At 48.5% G+C, this 21,826-nt stretch overlaps 2 protein-coding genes across 4 annotated transcripts in view; both read left to right on the top strand.

Moving 5' to 3' along the window:
* SLC1A1 (solute carrier family 1 member 1) overlaps positions 1–9,634 on the top strand; it is a 51,067-nt gene extending 41,433 nt beyond the window's left edge. The window contains exons 9-12 of the mRNA XM_032096799.1: positions 2,434–2,556; positions 3,067–3,261; positions 3,773–3,907; positions 7,509–9,634. Coding sequence (XP_031952690.1) covers positions 2,434–2,556; positions 3,067–3,261; positions 3,773–3,907; positions 7,509–7,755 — 700 coding nt within the window. The 3' untranslated portion in view covers positions 7,756–9,634. The remainder of the gene's footprint in view (positions 1–2,433; positions 2,557–3,066; positions 3,262–3,772; positions 3,908–7,508) is intronic.
* A 3,792-nt stretch (positions 9,635–13,426) lies between these two features.
* LOC116437966 (hyaluronan mediated motility receptor-like) lies at positions 13,427–20,240 on the top strand. Of its 3 annotated transcripts, none has more exons than XM_032096374.1 (16): positions 13,427–14,153; positions 14,461–14,565; positions 14,805–14,909; positions 15,320–15,538; positions 15,659–15,750; positions 15,912–16,020; positions 16,190–16,378; positions 16,647–16,769; positions 16,971–17,033; positions 17,381–17,545; positions 17,696–17,814; positions 18,447–18,512; positions 18,823–18,924; positions 19,346–19,442; positions 19,609–19,705; positions 20,025–20,240. In XM_032096374.1, exons 1-16 carry the CDS (start codon positions 13,452–13,454, stop codon positions 20,072–20,074), a joined length of 2,403 nt encoding a protein of 800 aa, XP_031952265.1. In that variant the 5' UTR covers positions 13,427–13,451; the 3' UTR covers positions 20,075–20,240. The 3 variants fall into 3 exon arrangements, with proteins under 3 accessions (XP_031952265.1, XP_031952264.1, XP_031952267.1); XM_032096373.1 differs by having other exon boundaries at positions 16,644–16,769; XM_032096376.1 differs by lacking the exon at positions 19,609–19,705 and having other exon boundaries at positions 16,644–16,769.
* Positions 20,241–21,826: the final 1,586 nt, after the last annotated feature.

Below are 21,826 nucleotides of genomic sequence, written 5' to 3'. Positions count from 1 at the left end.
ACTGGCATCTTCTGTAACAGCTTATCATCCTCTCTTTCAGCTTGAACCTGAAAATAGCAGGTTATCTTAAACATTTCTTGTATTCCTTATCAAGATAATTGTGCAAGAGCATGAGTACTGGTGTATCTTTATCCTCTGCTTTCTTTCCTTTAACTTCCCTATCCAGCTCACCTTCTTCCCAGCTTTATTACTCATGATCTTTCACAGCCTCAGCCCTACCAGCACTCATCCACCATTGTCTGCAGATCATCTCAGTCTCTATGTTTCATTCCGGTCACCATGAGGGAGGAGACTTCCCCCAGTGTTTTTGGTCCAATTTTCCACTAAGTATCTCAAGATATCTCTCACCATTAATGGTTGCAGAGTCTGGATGAGGACATATTAGAAGTTACAGCAGAGGAAAGTAAGTGGAGACATAATTTAAGTGCCAGAGGGAACTCAGGCTGAAGTGGGGGAAAAAAAAGGAAGCTGCAGCAAGTAGACTCTCCTTGCCTGTGCCTTTGTCTCTTCTGAAAGCAGCAAGGCAGCTGCATCCCTGTGAGGGATATTCCTATAAGGAATGTCAGCTTGGGATTCTGAGGGACAAGATTCTTCCTGACTTAAAAATTAATGCTATTAGAATTTCTATTTTCAGTTACTGATTATGATTTTCAGTATAAAAATTTCTGCTGCTTGCTGAGAATTACATTTTATGAACAAAAATAAATATTACTTCAAATTTGTTCCATGAAAATCAGTAGCAAAGCAGATACACACAAATACTTTATTTTGAATAATGTCATGTTTGTGCTGCTACTAAAAAGGTGCAGATCTAAATTTTTCAATAATTAAGTCAGTATCCTTTTAGACTTAGACATACTCGAAATGCTTACTCTCATTAACATTTCATTAAGAAAGCAAATGACATGCATACCACTTTCTTTTTTCCCTATATATTGTGCAGAATTCAGTTCTCAGGCATGTCACAAATCTAGCAATTTATACAATGGTGCCTTGTGGTGGTGCATGTATAAATTGCTAGGTTTCTTTCTAGAGTTATTTACAAAATTTTATCAAGATATGTTGCATGCTTTTATTTACATTCCACTAAATATGTCATATGTTCCCATACAGAATGAAAAGTTTTAAATACTTTTAAAAAGCTGATTTTTCCAAGGAAACAAATATGTAGGTTTTGTGGGTGATTTTTGATGCTGTTGTGGATTTCTGTACTGTGACTACTGCTAACTTAATTGTCTATTTTTGGCAGAACAAATGGTACCATGATTTATTGCTATCTTTATCAACTGCTCTGAAACCATAAAGCACTATTACAACACAGAAATGTGCACATGAATGTATTGTGAGGACAGAATAAAAATTCCAAGGTCACATGTGACAGCAGTTTTGGGGTTTACGTTTCCAGGCAATGTAATGATTTCTTTTCACAAAAAGCTGATGTTGCTATAATTGCAATCTTCGAACATAGGGAATATTTCACAGACTCTTCAAATACGTTTCATTTCAAAGGTACTTACAGCAGTCAGTTTACCTCTAATCTTAATGCCCACAAGCTCTGCATTCATGTGCATGCAGGATTACTGCACAGTGTTCAAAATTATAAATTATATGCATAAGCTGAAAGATAAATTTGTCCCTGAGACCTATACAAATATCCAGGCAAATACATCTGAGCTGCTAAAGTCAAGAGGGCAAGTTGATCTCCTATGAGTCAATCCACTTAATTTTAAAAATTAATAGTTTAAAAATATGGTATTTCAGCATCTTACAACATTAAAAAACACTTAGACTACATATATGTCATTTAAACACTCCAAAATATCTCACTACATTTTAATTGTAGACCCAAGGTTACACAGTTTTCCCCAGAGCAGGTGTGGATTTTTCTAAACGTCCATATTTGAAGTTTCTGCAGAAAGATGTGCATTTCAGCCAAACCTGACTGGAAAGCATATCTACCTTTATTTCCAAAACATCTTCTGTAGTAAGGGCAGACAAACTGAGAATAATAATTTGTTTGGTTTTCTGATTTGTCTCTGGTTTGCATTGTAAGGATTTGGCAGAAGAGTGAAGTGTTGTAGTGTTATTTCAAATCACCCTCTGCATATCAGTTTAAATAGTATGTATTAGTTTAGGCTTCTCATTTTCATCAGTTTAAAATTATTTCCAAGTCAATTCTTTTTCAGCTTAGGAAAGAGAGATAATTCATATATAGTCTCTCTTTCCTTTCCAAAAGGAAGCATAGAACAGCATTGGTCTGCTTTTTATTAACGTGGCATTCTCTCTAAATTTTGCACATAGGTGTCACTAAAGTCACCTTCAGTGTTTCGTAGGTGTACTTGAGGACAGAGCTGGGTACCTATGATCACCATTTTAGTAAAGCAAGACAATGAGATGGATCTATTTGTTTGACTAGTTGATTTTATTTTGCAGACTTGCAATCCATTCCAGTATAATTCTGCCACTGATCTACTTAATAATAGTAAGGAAAAATCCTTTTCGGTTTGCCATGGGGATGGCTCAGGCACTTCTGACAGCCCTCATGATCTCTTCCAGGTAAACAAAAGAAACATCTTTTCTGTAATGTACCTAGTAGTAATTGCATTGTTTGTGGTCTGATTTTATTGCTACTTTGTTACAAGCCCTCGTATCAGCTGGACAGTTCTCAGTCCCCTGGAAGCTGAAATACTGCTTTCACCATTATTTCAGTCGTACCCAAAGGGCACTACAGAGTGCATTAGCCTTACTCTCCCAGGAGGAGGCAGTTCTTTGCCATTCAGTTTATTAGTCACAGACTTGACAGAGTGCAAGCTGTTGCATAATTTTTGTGACTACATAGACTATGGCAATTTTACCACCTAATTTTGAGAAAAACTAACTTATCTATTTCTTCCAATAATTAGAAGGTATAATAAAAATTGCTTTGCTTTCTCATGGTGCAGCCTTCCTTCCTGCCTTAGATCTCTGTTTGAATCATAAAGCAGATCATGCTCTGAGGAAAAGGAAATATAATGGAAATGGTGTGTTGTTGCCTGCACTTACTTTATGTGTTTCATTATGTGCCAGTTCAGCAACTTTGCCTGTCACCTTCCGCTGTGCAGAAGAAAAAAACTTGATTGACAAAAGAATCACAAGGTTCGTTCTTCCAGTTGGAGCTACCATCAACATGGATGGCACAGCTCTTTATGAAGCAGTAGCAGCTGTATTTATTGCACAGCTGAACGACTTAGAACTGGATATTGGCCAAATAGTTACCATTAGGTAAGACTAAAGCCATCACATGCATTTTGTGGAAAGTGAGCTTTTTTTGTGAATGGTACATTAACTTTGGATACCCCATGGGAAAGTGTATCATTCACAGCACAGGGAATAACAAACATTCTCACTTCTTGATCCAAGGCCTACCCAGTGCAAACTGATGAGGAGGTAGGATGAGCCAGGATATGCAGCTGGTATACAGCACTGTTCTGGAAATTGCCATTATTCTTCCCTGCAAACACTCACAAACCTAACTCAGCCTCTACCTTTGATCTGTCCAGTTTGCTTGTTAGACATGTGTTCCCTGTTATTATGCAGTGTAACCATAACAGTACATCAGTACAGGGGTTGCCCTATAAGCATGACACTGACTTTGAGTAAGTGCTATTCAAGAGTAAAATTGAAACATTTAGGCTTCTTTCTTGCAGTGAAATAAAACTATCTGTGCTAGGAAACGGTTTCTGTGACCAACATGTATTCTGAATGCCTTCTCTGGGCTTTATTTGGGATTTAGTGTCATAGCTACGGCAGCCAGCATCGGGGCTGCAGGCGTGCCCCAAGCCGGACTTGTCACCATGGTGATTGTGCTGAGCGCTGTTGGCCTGCCTGCTGAGGATGTTACTCTGATCATTGCAGTTGACTGGCTTCTGTAAGTTTAAGACACTTCATATTTAATTACTTTTCCTTTTTCTTTTTTCTTCTTTTTTTTTTTCTTTTTTTTTTTGGATGTTTGCATAAGTTGCGTGGAAATGTGTGGGTCTGAGAAAGAAAGCAATAAAATAATTCAGGACTGTTGCAGAAAATGGACAAAGATTATTCTTATAGCCAGGCTTGTTCAGAGTTGAATGTAGTAATGGCTTTAATTGTGAGAGAATTCCTACTGCATGGGATGGCAGTGAATAACCTCACATTCAGAGATGCTTTCAGCCTTAAAGTAGTGGTCACAGCACTAATAAATCATGAGCACTTTCCTCAAGACAGACAAATTTGACAGTACCAACAAATGTCTCTAGAGTGTCAGAGATGTCACCACATTATGCTAAACACATACATCATTCATAAAAATCAAATGTAGCCACAAGCTGCAAAGACATAATATCCATACACTGGCCGTGGAGCACAATATGAGCAAAGCAAAACTGGCCCTGGACTCCACATGCACATATATGGCAGGCTGTACTCAGGTCTGTGCTGCCAGCACTACTTTGTTAGGGCTCTGCTTCACCGAGAGCACTGGCCCAGCCCTTGATCAACAAGCACACATGTAAATTCAGAAAGTGTTCCTTATATCTAATCCCAACCACCTCAGACCACTTCCAAACCTCTCAGTTCCATTCATCAGCTCTTTCTGGAGAGAAGCCTTTTTGCCAGAAATCTCTTCTGTTCAAGTTATACCAGTGTGTATCTCTGCTGAAAGATACACACTTGCTGTTTGCAAAAGCCCAAAGAATCACAGAGTATATTCTAGAGGTCAAAAGGACATCAATACTCAGTTTTGTCCCATGATACATAGGGCAAGAGGATTCATGAGTTAAGTAGTATAATTTTAGTTCTTTTGCTTCCTAAACTGTGTGAGCTTTAGTGCTCAGCCCAAGGTCTTGTTCACCTGCAGTAACTTAGCATGGATAACATTTCACTGGTATCAATCCAGCGATCTCAATAATTTCATAATATTTGCATTTCTTCTTCCTGTTTATTTACACTCAAGATGAATGCCTTACTGTTCCTCCTCTACTCTTTCCAATCATTTTCTTGAAGGATTTCTGGCAGCAACCTATGTATTTCACAGATATATTTAATTTATTTGATTATATAACTCTATTTTGCAATCAGGGCTGTTGGATGGATCGAAGAATCAATTCAACTTATGTATAAGCATAATTTCTCCAAAGAATCCAGTTCCATCCACAAGTACATTCTCCCAATTAGCTGTCTGCAACAGGGCTCCACAATCATTTTGTTTTCTCCAGCTCTCTTCTATTCCTAATGGGCATTTAACATTTTTAAGGATCAGTACAAACCACTGGCTCAGACCACGTATCTAAAGAGTCTAAGAACAGAACAAATGTATATTGGTTCTTTGTCCAAAGTATTCAACCAGCCTCCTGCAAATTGCAGCTCACAGAATTCCTGGGTTAGAGGTGGTTTTTGTCTTCTTCTTCCATGAATGCCTCATTGCTTTGGGACCCATGTTTCCCCAAGTCCTGCGGAGATGAATTCCACATCCTAATGATGTGTTGTGCAGAGACATAATAGAATTTTGTTTGTTTTCATCTGCATCCTAATAATTTCATTTGATGCCCTCATCTTATGGGATTGAGGGAGAAAGAGAACGGTAATTCCTTATTTCTCATGGCAATCATGACTTTATGGATCTGATCTTTACTCCACTTTAGAAGTCCACAGTTTATGTGGGTTTTAGGCACAATATTAGTACATGGAAGGTACTTGTTCCACCATGAAGCATACAAATAATTCAAGATGTGTCTAGTTGAGGCATTTTTCAGACTAAGATGTGTTTTGCTGTGTAAAGTAAATTAAATATTAATATACCAGGGATCATTGCTAGTGCATTTTGTACCTCAGGAGATGGAATGCACATTTTGATGCCATGTAGACTATTAACACTTTCACATTTTGTACTTATTGCCTAAAATGTATAATTTTGCAAACTATTTGCTAGTAGTGGCTCATTAACAACCCACTAGTTAATTCTGAACTTACCAAGGTTATATTACATAGGCTTGAGGACTACTTCCACATGTTAAATGAAGGGTAGAAAAATTAATAGAATAGTACTATTATAATAGATGAGTCTCCAGTGCTGTTTATTTCCTCACTTGTCACACTAATCTTACTAGAATCTTACTTTGCTGTGCTTTCTTCCTTTCCCTACCATATATTTTCATTGAACATGGAAAACTTTTTAAGCACTGGAATTCAGTAGCTGTAGAAGTACTGTGAAATATTGTGAATATATCCACCTCAATGTCTCTGCATGGAAAGAGAAACTTGTTCTGCCACAGAGCCTTTTCTTTTACTCTGCAGAAAAAGAAAAATGGGGAAGTATGGCCTTCCACTGTCCATACCATACTTCCATGCCAATTTTTAAACTTTGTTATATTGAAAGGGTTTGTTTTTCCTCTGCCAAGTAGCAGCAGGTTTTTAAGGCCTGCATATCACATACCTGTCTGGAGAAAAATCAATAGTGCAGGAGTATCATAGTTCTTTAAGTGACTTGTTTAGTACAAGTTTGTACTTCTGCCCTTTAACAAGGAGAAGCTAGCAGAAGACAGGCCTGCCCTTTTTTCAGGGTTTGGGCCAGAATACTGAAGGTACTGGGCTAGGTGCTCCTCTGGCTGAGGACATGACTGTTAGAATGACAAAAGGCATGATGCAGACTCTGATGCTGCAGCCCACAGCTGTGTGTCATCACAAAGGGAACCAGCTGTGCAGCATACTTCAGGAGCCTGAGAGGCGATCCTTCCAACATTTTGTAAGACTGTGCCACAGCAGTGGAATTACTGCTCTAACACACAAGTGATATTGATGCCATGATGATTTTTTGCCTCTTCTTTTATACCCCTTTTATATACCTTTTTATAGCTTCTGTATTCTTAGTGGTTTTTAGCCTACATTCTTAGACTTGTTTTTCAAGCTAGGAGACTAAACATCTTAGAAGCCTCATAGTTAGGGATCAGAAAGCCCCAGACACCAGGGTCCTCTCCAGAACACATTCTGTAAACTAAGACAGAACCATCCAGGGGAAGGTTCCTTGGGGAGGGGGCCTCACTCAAGCCTCTCATTGGGGAATCTTTGATAGGTATGCTAATTAGCAAAGACCTATAATGATATACCAGGTCTTTTGGGGGTGTGCATTGCAGCAGGCATTTCGGCACATTCCACCTAAATGTAGTGCACCTAAGGATCCTTAAAATAAATACAAAAGTAAAATCCCTTTATCCCTTCTAACCGTGTTTGATTCTTGCTTTTAAGACGAAGAAAAGGCATCAATATGACTTGCCATTTTGCATGTCCTGTACAGAGTCATTTCTCATGAAAATTACTCCAGGCTTCTTCAAATACACATGGGTAAAATTCTGTTTCTTGTTTTACAAAACTATTTTACTTTAATTGAAGAATTACCCAAATCTGCAATGGGAAGAAAACACCACTGCATGAGCTTACTTTTACTAAAAGGATTTTCTGAACAACTGAATGGTTTGTCTGACAACATTTTTGTTCCATAGGGATCGATTCAGAACAATGGTGAATGTCTTGGGAGATGCCTTTGGTACAGGAGTAGTGGAGAAGCTCTCAAAAAAGGAGCTGGAGCAGATGGACGTCACCTCTGAAGTCAATATAGTCAATCCTTTTGCCCTGGAAACAGGAATACTTGATAATGATGAAACAGAGGCTAAGAAATCTTATGTCAATGGAGGCTTTTCTGTAGATAAATCTGACACCATATCCTTCACACAGACATCCCAGTTCTAAAGCCAGTAGCTTTCAGATAAAACAGGAGCACTAAGGGACATGGCCATATGCAACATCTCAAAAAGCTTAAAGGATAATTGAATTACATCTCACATTTGATTTACTACACAGACTGATTCTCCTTACCAGTTCTGCCCCTTCTTATCATCTCCCTCAACACTTTGAACTCACCATTGTTAGTCCTTACTGACAGTTTGAAGAAAAAGACAGTTGTAAAATACTTTTTTTTTTTTTTTTTTTAGAATATACACTATTGCTGAGGCTGTGAAATGCCTCTCTGGAATCAGCATGCTCATAAATGGGTCATTACCTGGGACAGCCAAATGTGTTTTACTCAGGAGTAGCACAGCATTTCACACATTACCACAAAGCACCTATATGAAATCCCTTTTTACATCCTTGCCTTGTAAACAGGTTGCACTGTACTTGACAACTCCTGTAACTTGATCATTTGCCAAAATGCTAATTTCTGCAGCTGAGGGGATACTACTTGCATGATTCAGGAAAAAACAGACCAGAAGGGCCTTGTGATAAATACATTTTACTGTGAATAGGGTTTAGTTTTTCTTCAATTGTGAAATAATTAGTCACGGAAAGATTTCCAGTATTTATGTAGCTAAGTTTCTCCATACCTTTCATGTGAATGCCAGCTGCTGGTATGGGCCTTCATATGTGGAATAAATTGCTCTGAGCTTGCTCTTCTGGCATTTGAAGAGCTTTTGTAAAATGCTACTTTACCTATTTAGGTCAGCTTTGATGGCCTCCTCATACATTTCCATCAGAAACAGAAATAAGTCCGTTTTCTGTTGTCCACCTTTGATTTTAACAAAATGTTAGTCAGCCCTAGAGTAGGCAGAGGTCATGAAGACAAAAGTGCAGAGCGCAAATTCTAAATGTTTCTTCCTTGCAATAAAAGCAGATATATAGATAGATAGATAGATATCAAGAATATAGGAATGAGACCTTTCTCATAGAAAGAAGCCGTTCTCACTAAACTTCTTACACAGACTGGTTGTTTTTCTGGCTCCTTGGTTTAGTTTGTCAGTTGAACATGCAAGTTTATAGCTGCAACAGTGCTACAGTGCCAACCTGTCAGCTAAACTGTATCTTATGAACCATTTCTGGACCTAGAAAATCATGTCCTCAGGTGGCTTGCTATAAGATAAGAAGCACCAAGAACTTCCTCATTAAAAATCTCCATTTTCTATAACATTTTATACAAGATTTCCATGGTGCAAAAATCACTCTCTCAAGGGAGGAGTTGATATAACAATTTTTTTCTGCCTTGCACATTGAAGTAGTTAGCCATTTTATATATAAAGTAAACTGAAATTCATATACAGTTATTTGTTTGTGAATAAGCTTGTGGTAAGCATAAAATCACACTCATATGGTAACAAAAAAAACCTTCAAGTACCTGCAGTGTTATTACTCAATTCAATCCTACACTTTTGTATTTAAACAAACCAGAAGTGTGCCAAAGAGAACTGATTAAGAAGAAAATATTTACTGTAGGTTTTGATAAATTGCACCTTAAATTAATGAGACATAATAGTGTATTTAAATTTAACATCGTAAACTATACGAAAAAGTTAATCTAAGTATTGGTAAATTTATACAATATAAAGAAAATGTACAGATTGAGTAAATCAATCTTTTACCTTTGCAGAAACAGTATGAGACAGTCTTTATTTGTGCAGCTTTGCTTATGGGAGGAAAAAGCCTACCAGTTTCCATGACTAGCCTATAATCTATGCCTTGTCTTTAACTAGCTTTTTAAGTCACCCTTTTATGATCACCTTATTATGTAGTCACCCTGTTAATGATGTACTGTGAACAGTGTTCCTAATGTGTTATGAATAAATAATTTCTCTCTTTACTCTTGTTTTAGCCTACTATCCTCTCCGTACTGTAGAGTATAGAGTTCCTTTAGCTATAACAAGAAAACCAAACCCCATCAAATTCAGGATTTATGTTATCATCTCTAGTGATTTAGCTGTAGTTTAGGCAAGAGTTACGCTCTTCTTCCAATGAAATAAATGCTTAAGAGCAGAGTACTGAAATTGCAAGAAACCTCTCTAACTACAGATGATCTGGATTGGGAGTATACCATTATTAAACACAAGGTAAGCAGGGGATTGTTTACCTATTATTTATTTATCTGGATCATATTCATCTGAGCAGGGGTTGATGGTATTGTTTTGCCATCTGCTCACAACCAAGAGACCAAACCATATACTGAAGATCCTCTTATGTCCAAGGATGCTTTTCTTGGTACAGTATTGCAGGTATGTACCTTCTATATATGTGGAAACACCCTCCTTGAGCAATGTGTCCTCCATAGTCTCCTGGTCTGGAAGATTTGGAGAGTCCCTGTTAGAAGGGCACCTGCAGATTCTGGCCCTTTACACCATGTTGTTATGTTCTTGTAGGGGTTTTAGGGCTGCAGAAGCTATCACAGGAGTGGACTCTGCATTTTGAATAGTGTTTGTGGCTTCAATCTAATTTAACCTGGAGGACCAGGTTACACATGCACCCATCCCTGCTGAAATACTCAGGGACTTTTAGTTGACTCTGAACAAAGAAAGCACTTGCACATAAACATACACAGGTCTGTCAACATGCCCATGTCAGCTATATCCACAAGATCTTAAATTGCATAAAAACCATCATAACACGTGTAGTTCACTTGTTTTTTAACATTCCCTGATACGAACAGAAACTGCCCAGTGGTGCATGGGCAGGGAGGAGGCAGTCAGTGGACCCCCATTCTGGGACACCATGGGGTCCATGCCCTCATACTGTCACCACCACCCAAACTCCTTCTGCACCACTTGCCCTTCACAGGGTCGGTCCTCAAGGTGCCCAATGACCCATGTCACCTGCCCCAGACCCATGGGGACCCTTACCCTCATCTCAGGGTGCTGCTCCTAGCTGGAGACCTCCAGTGGAGGTGGGGACTTCATGGGGACAAGGACCTCTGAGTGCTGGCATAGGATCCTGTGAGGTGAGGGACCTTCAGACTCTCAGGGGACATGCCATTGAGGGTCATGAGTGGGTGACATCCTCATACTGAGGTGGCCCTCTTCCCAGCTCCATGACCCTCTACTCCCCCAAATGCTGCTACTGTGTCAGGGTCAGGGTAACGGTCTTAAAATCACTCACAGGTTTCTCACCAGAGGAGAGGTGTCTTATTTAAAATTTGAGCTATAAATCCTGGTTACATCAGAACAGATCTTAGGCACAGCTACCTTCCCACTGCATGTCACCAGTGGCACAGGGACTACTGGGAGCACTGGGACTGAATGTACTGGAAGTACTAGGACGGGGGAGCTGGCTGGGCTCTGCTTGGTCTAAGGCAGCTTGGGAGGGCATTCTCATTGCATGCTGTCAGTGGCCGCTGGTAGCCCTGAGATGGGCTATACTGGGAGTCCTAGTGTAAGAGTACTGCGAGCACTGGCTGAGGGTACTGGGACCACTGGGCCTTACTGGGATGGGAGGCACTGGGGGCAATAGGAGCAGTGTGTTTTGGGGGCTGGTTTGGGGACTGGATGTGCTAGGGGGAGCATTTTGCAGGAGTATTTGGGGTTGATGGTGGATGTTTGTGAGCCATGGACTGGTTTTGCGGACTATTTGCAGGGCTTAAGGGTCATGGGACAAAGGCTGTCTCACAGAGTGGCTGCCCCCCACCATGTCTGAGCAGTGGAGTTGAAGGAGGTTTGGGAGTCCAACATGCTGCTGGAGTGGGAGCCCCCTCAGGATGACAGCAACTCCAAGGGCACCAGCTACACAGTGCAGAAGGTGATGGTGAAACCCCCACCCACTGCCCTCCAGCTGTCCCCCACCAGAACCCCCAGCTGATGCCTGGGTCCTCCCCTGGTGTGAGGGGCAGCCTAAGTGCCAGTGTTCCACTTCTGGCCTTGGGAAGAACCCCAGACATGTGGGTCTCCTGCCAGTTGTGGTGGGCCACCCAGATACCTGTGTCCCATCCTGATCCTAGGGGTACCATCTGGGCATCTGGGTCCCATCCGGAGGCCATCTGGATATCTGGGCCCCCTCAAGACTTGTGGAGAGCACACCAAAATCTGGATCTCTTTGGGGAGCTGCCCAAATACATGTCCCTTCGTGGTTGTGGTGGGCACCCCAAACACCTGGGCTTTTTTGTGTGTTGGGGTGCCACCTGTCCTCTGTCTCTAGAGCCCAAAGAAGGGGTCCAGGGGGGCCCTAACTCAGGCCATGTGTCCGTGTGTGCGTACCGAGGCCTGCCACTGAAGCCACTCGAGTTCCAGCAGGACACATTGTCGCGTTCCACCGTGGGGAACTGCGAGTTCTTTTAAAAATAGATGGTCACGAACAAAATTAAGTCAAACGAGACAAACGTTGTACCTGAGAACCGTTCATTGGTAACAAAAAAACAAAAGGAAAATGAGTTACCCTACTAAAAAGGGTTAGAACAGACACAGCAAGACTAAGGAAAATGGGAAAGGAATGGGGGGGGGGAGAGGGGTTGAGAGGGTGAGAGAGAGACAGGAAGAAAGGAGAAAGGGAGACAAGGAGAGAGAAGGAGAGTGGGAGGAAGAGGGAGACGGAGGGAGAGAGAAAGAGGGAGAGGGAGGAAGCGAGAGGGAAAGGAGACATAGAGAAGAAGCGGGCATTACCACCACAGGGTCGGGGAGCGCCGTCGACATCCGCGAGGCGGGCAGGGTGCACGCCGCCTGCCAGGAGCCTGCGCAGTTCCCGGAGAGGCGCGGCCGCACACGCACAGCTGCCGCGGCGACGGGCGGCAGATACGAGGTGAGAGGGGATCGGGGAGGAGGTGTGGGACGCTGGACAGGGTCACGGCGAGGATCGCGGCGGTAGGCAAGTTTGGACGCAGGTGGCTCAGGCAGGGACGAAGAGACGAAGCAGGCAGGGCATTGGTGAGGGACACAGGGAGGCAGGATAGACACGAGGGAGAGCAAGAGCCAGCGAGGGCAGGAGAGCTAAAAGGCAGGCTGGGGCCACGGCAAAAAGCTAAGATTCAAAAGCAGGTTTCGAAAAGCAAGTCTCAAAAAGCTCCTCGAATCACCAAGCCACAAACGCAAAAACACAGTCTCAAAAAAGGCGCAAGCCAAAAGCCCACCCTGAAAAAGCAAGTTCAGAAAGCCCCTGGGGCTTGTGACGCAGTTACTTTTTATTTCCCGGGCTCCTCCCAAAGCCAGCCTGCTGACAGGACACCATTGGCCCTGTGCAATGTCCCACTGCAGTCCATTGGTAGAGACCTTTTGCCATCCAGTTGGAGAGCCTCTCTGGGGTGCAGTGTCTTCGGTGTTTCCCTGCTGACTGCCTGTCCCATGTGAGATGGGAAGTGGTTGCCGGTCTAAGTCTCCCCAGACACAAGGCTTTCCTCCATCTTCTCCTAGCTGCCTCCTGGACATGGCACGTGTGCACCCCCTCCTCCACATGCCTCTGAAAACCATTGCTGAGGCAAATAAAAACTGAATTGGCTCCTCACACCCCTGCTCAGCCCCGTGGCTCAAGCACCATGGCAGCTGCGTCACTGCCCTCGGCTGTGCTGTACCGGGGCAGCCCAAGGCGGGGCGACACTTGAGGGGGTGGAGGGGGTTGGGGTACCTCTAATGCTCCCCCCCCCCACCCCAAGGTAGAATGTGGATGAAGATCAAGGGGAGCAAGGGAATTTTGGGGTCCGTAGCCAGATGTTGCCACAATCCAAAGTTGGGTGGCTGAAGAACAAGGGGGCCATCAGGGGGGACCCCGACAGCCAGGGGTCCCTGGCCCACCACAGCTGCAAACCCGGGACTCGATGGTCTGTAAAAAGTCCCTTCCAGTCCGGCCTCCTCCATTCCTCCGGGACAATCGGCTGCCAGGGCCAGGGGTTACCTGGCAACAAGAGACACCACAAACACAGGCACATGCGGCTGGGGCTCAGGAAGGCAGAGGAAGAGGAGGAAGGAGGCTGCTGGCTGCCCACATTTCCATCTGCAGCTTTCCTCCCAGCACGAAGGCTCCCATCCCCCAGGACAGGTGCTGTGTTTTCGGGCAGGGCAGCAGCCATGGCCTCAGTCAGCCTGTTAGAGCTGCTGGATGAGGCCATCGGGACGCCCGAGGTCAATGTCAACTTGGAAGCGCTCCGCAAACTGCTGAGGGTCATACTGGAGCACCTGAGCCTGCTGGGCCTGCAGGATGTGATCCCCCAGGGGGCTGTGCCCGGCCCACAGGAGGAGGGGGGCGGGTCCAGCACCGAGGCTGGGGCTCGGGGCACAGGACAGCCACCCAGGGGGCAGCTGCCTGGGAAGGACAAGCTGCAGGGGACCAGGAGTGGCCCTCCTGTCACCTCCGTGGCTGCCGACGTGGGACAGATGGAGAAGACTGAAGCCAAAGAGAGTGGCATCTCCAAGGTAGAAGCTTTTCCCACCCCCCTCGGTGCTCCCCCCAAGATCCCCCCTCCTCTGGGGTCCGTGCCCTTATATCAAGGTTTGGTTGAAGCCCAAGCTCCAAGCAGCATGCTGAGTTTCATTGTGGGAAGGGGAGGGAGATTCAGAGAGAGAATCCGGGGCTGGAACACTGCTCCAAGTGCTTTGGGTCCTTCCCATGTTGGGTCTTTTCCTGCTGACCCAGGGTGTGCCGTAGGCTCCCCAGGACAGGGGTGGGAGCCTCTGGGGAGCTGCTTGCCTGGGGCTTGCCCCCTCCACCTGTCTCTCCTAGGCCACAGCTCTCTCCCAGGAGCCCCACAAGGAGATGGCTGGGACTGAGGCCGTGCAGTCCAACATGGGAGAGGAAATCCAGAGGATCAAGGAGGCACTTGGCCAGGTGAGCTGCCTCCATCAGCATGTTGCAGATCTGAGACAGCAGCCTGTGACCTCTCTGGATGCCAGAGGTTCAGCTGCATCTGGCTGTGCCAGATGAATGGAGAGTGCTGCCCACAGTGCCCAGCTATCTGGCTGGGCCAGACCCTGCACTGTACCCCACAGACCATGGTGCAGGCAAAGGTCCTGCAGGTCCCCAGGGACCCTCCCCTGAGGTTCATCCCCTCCACCCGCCTCTCCTAGACCACAGATCTCTGCAAGGATCTCCGTAAGGAAGTCAATGAGATGAAGGCCGCACAGTCCCGCATGGGAGAAGGCATCCGGATGATCCAGGAAGCCCTTGGCCAGGTGAGCTGCTGTTTTTGGGAGTGAGTTGGGCCCTCCCCCACCCAGCCTCTCAAGACTTTGCCCTGCCACCCCTGCCCTGGGACCCTGGGTGTTACCCAGCATGAAGGGCACTTGGAGGGAAGAGTGGGAAGGGGGTCCCATGAGGGAAGCATGGGAACTCAGCCATGCCCACTAGGCGCCCCCCACCTCTGCCTGCAGATCAACCTGGTAGTAGAGGTCACTGCCTGCCTCAGCCAAAGGGATGCTGAGGCACTTGGAACTAAATGGCCCCAAAAAAAGGGAACATGGGTGCTGGGAAGGAAAGAAGGTAAAGATCCACCAGTGCTTGGCAGCCACAGCCTGCTCAGAGTCTCTCTGGCTTGGGCCCAAGCTCAGTTGTGGATGCTGTCCCTCTTCTCATCCCACTCCAGGATGCTGCTGCCCAGCCACTGGTCCCCCACCACCAGTCTGCCCTTGCCAAGCCCCCCACTTCAGACATGGACAAGCTGGGGCAGAGCCCTGGGGCACAGCCTGGATCCCAAGCAGGCCATCCAGCAATGGAGAGCATCATCAGAAACCTGTCTGAGCTCCAGGGCCAGATGTCTTCCCTGCAGAGCCTGGCCAGAGACCTGCAGGGTGAGAAGGAGAAGGTAAGCCCATAGCAGTCCCTAAGGGGGCTGCAAGGATGCCAGGGGGAGTTGTCAGAGAGAGGGCAGGTGAGGGAGAGCATGGGGTCCATGCCCTGACTCTGCCACCACCATCCTTCCCAGATAAGACAGCTGGAGGATGCTGTTGGAAAACTGGGTGTGACTGTAGCCAAGTGCGAAGTGGATGGCACCAATCAGATCCCCCTACAGCTGGAGTAAGAGGATGGGGAGAAGATTTTGTATTCCACGGGGCTGCAGGGGAACCGGGAGGTGTGGGGGGTGGCAGTCCAGGAGCATCAGGTTTGGGGAGCAAAGCTCACCTCCCGAGTGGCCTTGTGGAGGCTCAGTCTGCCTGTGCCCTCATCTTGCTGGCCAGGTCTGCACTGCAGGAGATTAATCAGGAGCAGAAGGAGCTGAGAGAAGAGCAGAAGATTACCAAGGCCACACTGAAGCAGCTGGTCACAGCTGACCAGCTTCAGGAGCGGGTGAGGTTTGGGGGGGCACTCCAATTGTTGTCCTGAATGGCAGGGTGCTCCTTGTGGTGTTCCTGGCCGCATTCCCTGCCTGGTCAGGGCCATCTGGCCCCCATGGCACCTGGGTCTGCTGGCTGCATCCATCCTATCTCAAAATCGATTCCTTCTCCCTTTTCTGCAGCTGAATGAGCTGAGGGCAATGATGGGGAGTGTGGGGCAGGAGCAGGGAGAGTCACAGACAGTGTGCCCTGACCGCAGCTCTGAGTCCAAGCTTGTGAGGAAGCTCCTACACCGCTGTGAGAAGCTCCAGGAGCAGGTGGACTCCCTAGTACCACAGCAGGTGCAGAGGTCACTGCCACAGAAGACCCAGGTAGGCAGCTGGCAGCATGGGGGGGCTTGGGAGGCTGTGTCAGGACCTCTTGTCTGGTTGTGCTCACTGCAGTGTAGAGCAGCCCCTTGCTACCCCCGAGTTTGGTTTGGACAGGTTGGTAGTATGGCAGGAAATTAAAGCCTTGATACAAATGTCCTGCTGGCACTGAGGGCTCATGGCTGATGGCTCAGTAACCCAGATCTGCCCCTGAGGGGCAGCCACACACCCCTTGCGTGACCCCATCTTGTGGTCTTCCTCCCTGGAGCAGGATGAGGAGCTGCTGAAGAGCATCCAGGCCACAGTCATGCGGGTGGAAGGGGACTGCGAGCAGCTCAGCTACATCACAGGGAGCCTCCGGGATGACCATCACCAGCATCAGAAACATATCGAGGTTGGTGGCCAAGCCCCCCACAGGGTCAGAGTATCACCCAGGCACACCGAGGCTGGAGACTGCCAGAGGTCTGATCCCCTGCCCACCTGCTCGCAGCCTTCTTGCTTCAAAGGGCCATTCCCAAAGAGCAGGGAGCATTGACTGGCCAGAACACAGCTCTGACCCTGCTGTGGTGTCATGAGATGCTTTCTGTATTGGAAGGCTCTGTTCCGGTCCCTGGAGGGTCTCGAGAAGAAAGCAGACAAGGAGGACCTGCTGCTGCTGGTATGGTCTTGAGGAGTCCATCTTCAGCCAAAGGGATTTTGGGGATCTTGGGCAGGGTGACAAATGTCCTTTGTCCTTTTGGGTACTCGGTGGCAAAAGTGGCCTGGGTGTGGCAGAGGGAGGGTGTGAGTACTTCCAGACTGGCTGCAGATCCCTTGCCAGGTCCCTCTGTCTCCTTCTTTAAGTCCCTTTTGACCTCATGGGTGTGATGGGGTAAGCAGGCCACACAGCCCTGAAAAAAAAATGGCTCAGCAGAAACGTTTCTACCTCTGTCCCCAACACATGCTGGCCCTGCCTGTTGTACCTCTGCCCTGTCCCACTGCTCTCCTGCCTTTCCTCCCTGCTAGAAAGTGGACAAAGCTGCCCTGGGCAACAAAGTCAGTTGTGCCCATTTTGATGCGAGCATGGAGTGTCTGGAGGAGAGGTTGCGGGAGTTGCTGAGACGGGTATCAGGCCAGGAGCAGCGCTGGAAGGAGGCCCAGCAGCAGTTCAGTGATGCCCTGGACTCCAAGGTGAGGGGTGCTTATCCTCACGGCACAGAACTGCCTCCTTTGCGGCCTTAGGCAGCATCCCACTGAGGTTTCCCCCTCCGCTGGCTTTTCCCTGGGGACTACCGTGTTTCATCCTGGAGCAGCTGGTTGAGGGTGTATATCTGTCCATAGCTGGATCGCCTGGAGCTGGGGCCTTTCCAGAAGCAGCTGGAGGATACCTGGGCAAGGACCATCAAGGATCTCAGGGACGAGCTGTCGGTAGAACTTGACAACGCTGCTGGAATTAAGCAGTGAGTGAAATAGGATGCTGTTGGCTTTGGCAGCTGCACTGGCCTTTTTCCCTCCTGTATGGTACCCTGGCATCAGACCAATGTAGCTAACAAACTGCAGGGATTCTGACAAAGCAGCTACACCTTCTTCACCTATCAGTATCAGGTTCCCCACATCAAGGGAGGCACAGGAACGGATGTCTGCAGAACAGAGCTGTCCAAACCAAAACTGGGGTGTGGGTGCAGAGGTGCAAGGATGGAGGACAGAGGGTTGTTCCCCTGGGCAGGGGTGCAACGTGGTGCCACAGGCCTCAGTCATGACCTGCCCACCTTGGCAAGGTGTAGGGGAATTGTGAGCACTGACAAGGTATTGACACCAAGGCAAGGGCTGATTTGGATGGTACTGTGAGTGCCTGGCTCCTTCCCCTCATATCCCTGCGTACTGGGATATGGCCACAGTTCAGCAGTGCCAAGGCAAGCTTGTCTCCTTGTCCCCTTGGCTTGGGGGGAGACCAGGCTCAACATACCACAGTTCCCCCTGCAAACTTTGAGACTCCCTGCAGCAATGTGCCTGGCACATGTTAGTGCCTGTGAGCTGCTGGCTGTGTGCACTGCAGCCCTGTCAGGAGCTCATCCAGCCCTTTCTTCCTTAGGCAGCTGCTGGTCCCTTACAACTGCCTGTCCTGCGACCGGCGCCTCAACATACAGGTGCCTGGCCCGTGAGTAGCACCCAGCACCGGTGTATTGGGCGGCTACTTGGGTGGGGTGGGGTGCGGGCTTGGGTGCTGGTGATGCCCTGCTGTCTCAGGCACGGGGGTTGGAGTGTCTCCCTGGGAGGGTCTGACTGCTGAGCCCCCCCTGAAGCCATGTCTGTCAGATGTGGAGTGGGAACCCCTTCTGGGAACACTTCCCTGAGGGCAGCAGGCAGAGATGCTGTGAGGTACAAGCCTATGGGTTTTGGTGCTCTGCCCCAAGCTGGGGTGGCTTGTTTGTCCCCTATCACCCACCCACAGCTCCTGCCCTCCCCAGGCACATTGACACGCTGCCACTCTTCCCACTGCTGCCTAGCAGCCACGCTACACATCTCTCTACTGTCACCACAGAGGAGCAAGCACAGCAGCACAGTCACAGGTAGGGGACATGGGGACCCATCACTGGCCTCTGGGGTGCCCGATAGTCCTTGGCAAGGGAGATCTTTTCCCTGAGTGGGGACGGAGGGGACCGGGGGGCCTGGGGAGGGCAGGGGAGCAGAGGGGGCCACAGAATGCCGCCTGTTCTTGCCCCAGGTCTCTGGGCTTTTAAAGTCTCTGCTGCACTGCTCCATCAAGCCCTGGCCTCAGTGGCACTGAAGCCACAGGTCTCAGCCTGACCTCAGGCTTGGTGGGGATTCAGCACAGTGGGGCAGGTATGGGTTTCCTGCAGCAGCTGTCAGGTAGTCAGCAGGGACGTCCCTCAGTGGGGAGCACCCTCTGCCCAGCTCCCTGGTACAGTGGGATGAAGTCCAGGGCACCACAGTGCTGGATGATGAGCATCCCCATGCCCCATCCCTCAGGAAGCTGGTCAGTAGCAAGTTCGTGAAGTCGCAGAGCTGCAGGCGTCAGGACATGTCCAACACACCACCCAAGGATGTCCTATGGCTCTCCAAAAAGGTAGGGATGGTGATGAGGAATGTCAGGGAGGAACAAGGCTGGGAGAGAGATGCTGAGCATCTGGAGGGAATCCACCCTCTGTTTCCTTGAGGAGAGATGGGTGGGGAGGGTTGCTTGGGGATGCTGAATTGGGCCCCACATGGCAGCCAGCCACTCTCCTTCCCAGCTTGGCGTGACTGAGCTGCTGGGCACAGATGACCGTGTGGATCGGGGCAAGGAGCACCTCGGGTCTGAGGTGGAAAAGAGGGCACAGGATGAGCTGGGTATGGCCTGTCAGCTGTTTGCTGGTGTTGGGTGAGCAGGGCTCTGTCTGCATGCCTGGGTAGGTGCAGGGAGGGTCTGGGGTCTGGGGCAGGCTGAGGAGGGGTGGAAGCAGGATGGATGGGGGTGACTGGCAGATGGGACAACTGGTCCTTGGGTCCTTGGTGTTCAAGATGGAGTGCAGTGTGGAGATGGCCCTGGCCAGTGTGGGACAACAGCCCATATATTGGAGGGCAGGTGCCACTACCCTGTCCCTGCGGGTCTCTGGCTGTACAGATGCCCGTGGGCTTCATGGGGCTTACCTCTGTCCTTCACCCCCAGGCACCACCACCTTACTAGAGCACCAGCCAGCCTCAGACCTCAACCACTGACTCCGAGCACTGTGGCATTTGCTGCAGATCCAGTCCCTGCCCATGGAATCAGCAGTCAGGCAGCTGGCTGGGACTAGGTGCTCAGAGCCCTTCATGAAGAAAAGACCAGGACAGCTGCCCCAAGTTAATAAAAAAATGGTAACCTGCTGTGTTTGGGATATTCTAAGCAAGATTGATTTCAAAAGTAACCCCCCGCTTCAGAGCTGCCATCCTAAAGCTGGACAGGTGCCACAGGGGAGGGCAGAGTCGTGGTGGGGACAGAAGCAGGAGAGCTTGGAGTAAGCCCCCAGACTGGGTCATGTGGGTGTGCGGGGGGTATGCCCAAGCCAGGTGGAGGGGCTGGGGTTGCCCCCAACCCATGGGCTGTGGAGGTGCAAGAGGTGTAGTCCCTGGATTGCCCCCCACCCATGATGCTGGTGGCCCTGAGCTGAACTGCTCTTTGGTGAGGCTGCAGCAGCACCATGCATCTTGGGGGAACTCGAGGTGAGCCCGAGCAGCACTGCTCCCTCTCCCGCATCAGGCTCAGGGCAGAATTCAACATCATTGTCATCGGGCCGTGGGAATGTAGCAAATCTCTGGGACCCTTGCAGGGGATGCTCAGCTCCCTGTGGAAGGTGCAGTGGTGGTGCTACTGTCACTGCTGTCCTCACCATCCATGCCATCTACTGTCCCTGGTGTCCATTAGGTGACAGTGGTGTCCTCTAGGTCCTTGGTGTCCCATAAATGACGGTGACCTTGCAGCAGGTGCAGTTTCCACACCATCTGTCTCTCCCAAAGTTGAGGCCCTCAGGGTGTCCAGTGACATCATCTTCACCTGCTTCACATTCCACAGCCCTGTGGGGAGGCCCCAACCTCACTCTGGGGTGCTGCTCCCAGGTGGAACCCTCCAGGGGGATAGGGACCGCCAGAGGTGGGGACATTAAGGGTGATACGTGGTGCTGTATTTCCCCACTCTTATTAAATTGTCTGCCTTCCGCATTGTCCCCTCCTTCCCCTGGCCCTAGTCCTGGCCACACCCTCGGGTTCTCCCTATTGGTTCCAGTACCCCAATTCTGCCCATGTACCGCCCCTGTGCCATGAGATCATTTGTCCACGTGCTCTCTCCGCCCCCCTCATCCCCACATAAGACCCCAAGCTCCCTGACCACCTGGTCTCTCTGCCTCTGGGAACTGGCTGGTCATCGTGTAAAATAAAGTTCCCTCTTAGGTCGCTATGCAGGGGACCCTTCTCGCCTCCTTTACCATCACCGTGCTGGAGTAGGAGTGTGGGGCCACCGAAAAGGGCTATGGGAGAGCAGAACATCATCCTAAGCAGCCCCGCAGCACTTTACAGGAAGGTTGCAGCTTGCTAAACCAAACCAAGCAATGCAACAGTGATAGATCTGTGAGGATAGGGATATCAGGGGCATTGGGAATCTTAGAAGACTGGGGACAACCATAAGGGTTTTGAGACTCAGCTTATGGAGACAGAGACCTCTGCATCTGGTTTAAGAGTCTGGGAAACACCAGGGCATCAGGGGACATGCAGGAATAGAGGTCAGAGTGAGTGTTTGGGTACACAGGACCGTGACTGTCACACCAAGCCCATGGTGCTCAGCACCCAGCAGGCTTAGCTGTGGGCACCCACAGGGGACAGGGGCCATGCCTCTCTTCTCACCGCCCTACATGCTGGTGACCACCCACAGCCTTGTGAGGACTGGGTGATGGTGGATGGGTGAGGGGTTCTCAGGAACCAAAAGGTGCCCCACAGGGC

This window comes from Corvus moneduloides, chromosome Z (genome assembly GCF_009650955.1).
Source record: "Corvus moneduloides isolate bCorMon1 chromosome Z, bCorMon1.pri, whole genome shotgun sequence".
Taxonomy (NCBI): Eukaryota; Metazoa; Chordata; class Aves; order Passeriformes; family Corvidae; genus Corvus; species Corvus moneduloides.
This window is presented reverse-complemented; position numbering and strand designations above follow the sequence as displayed.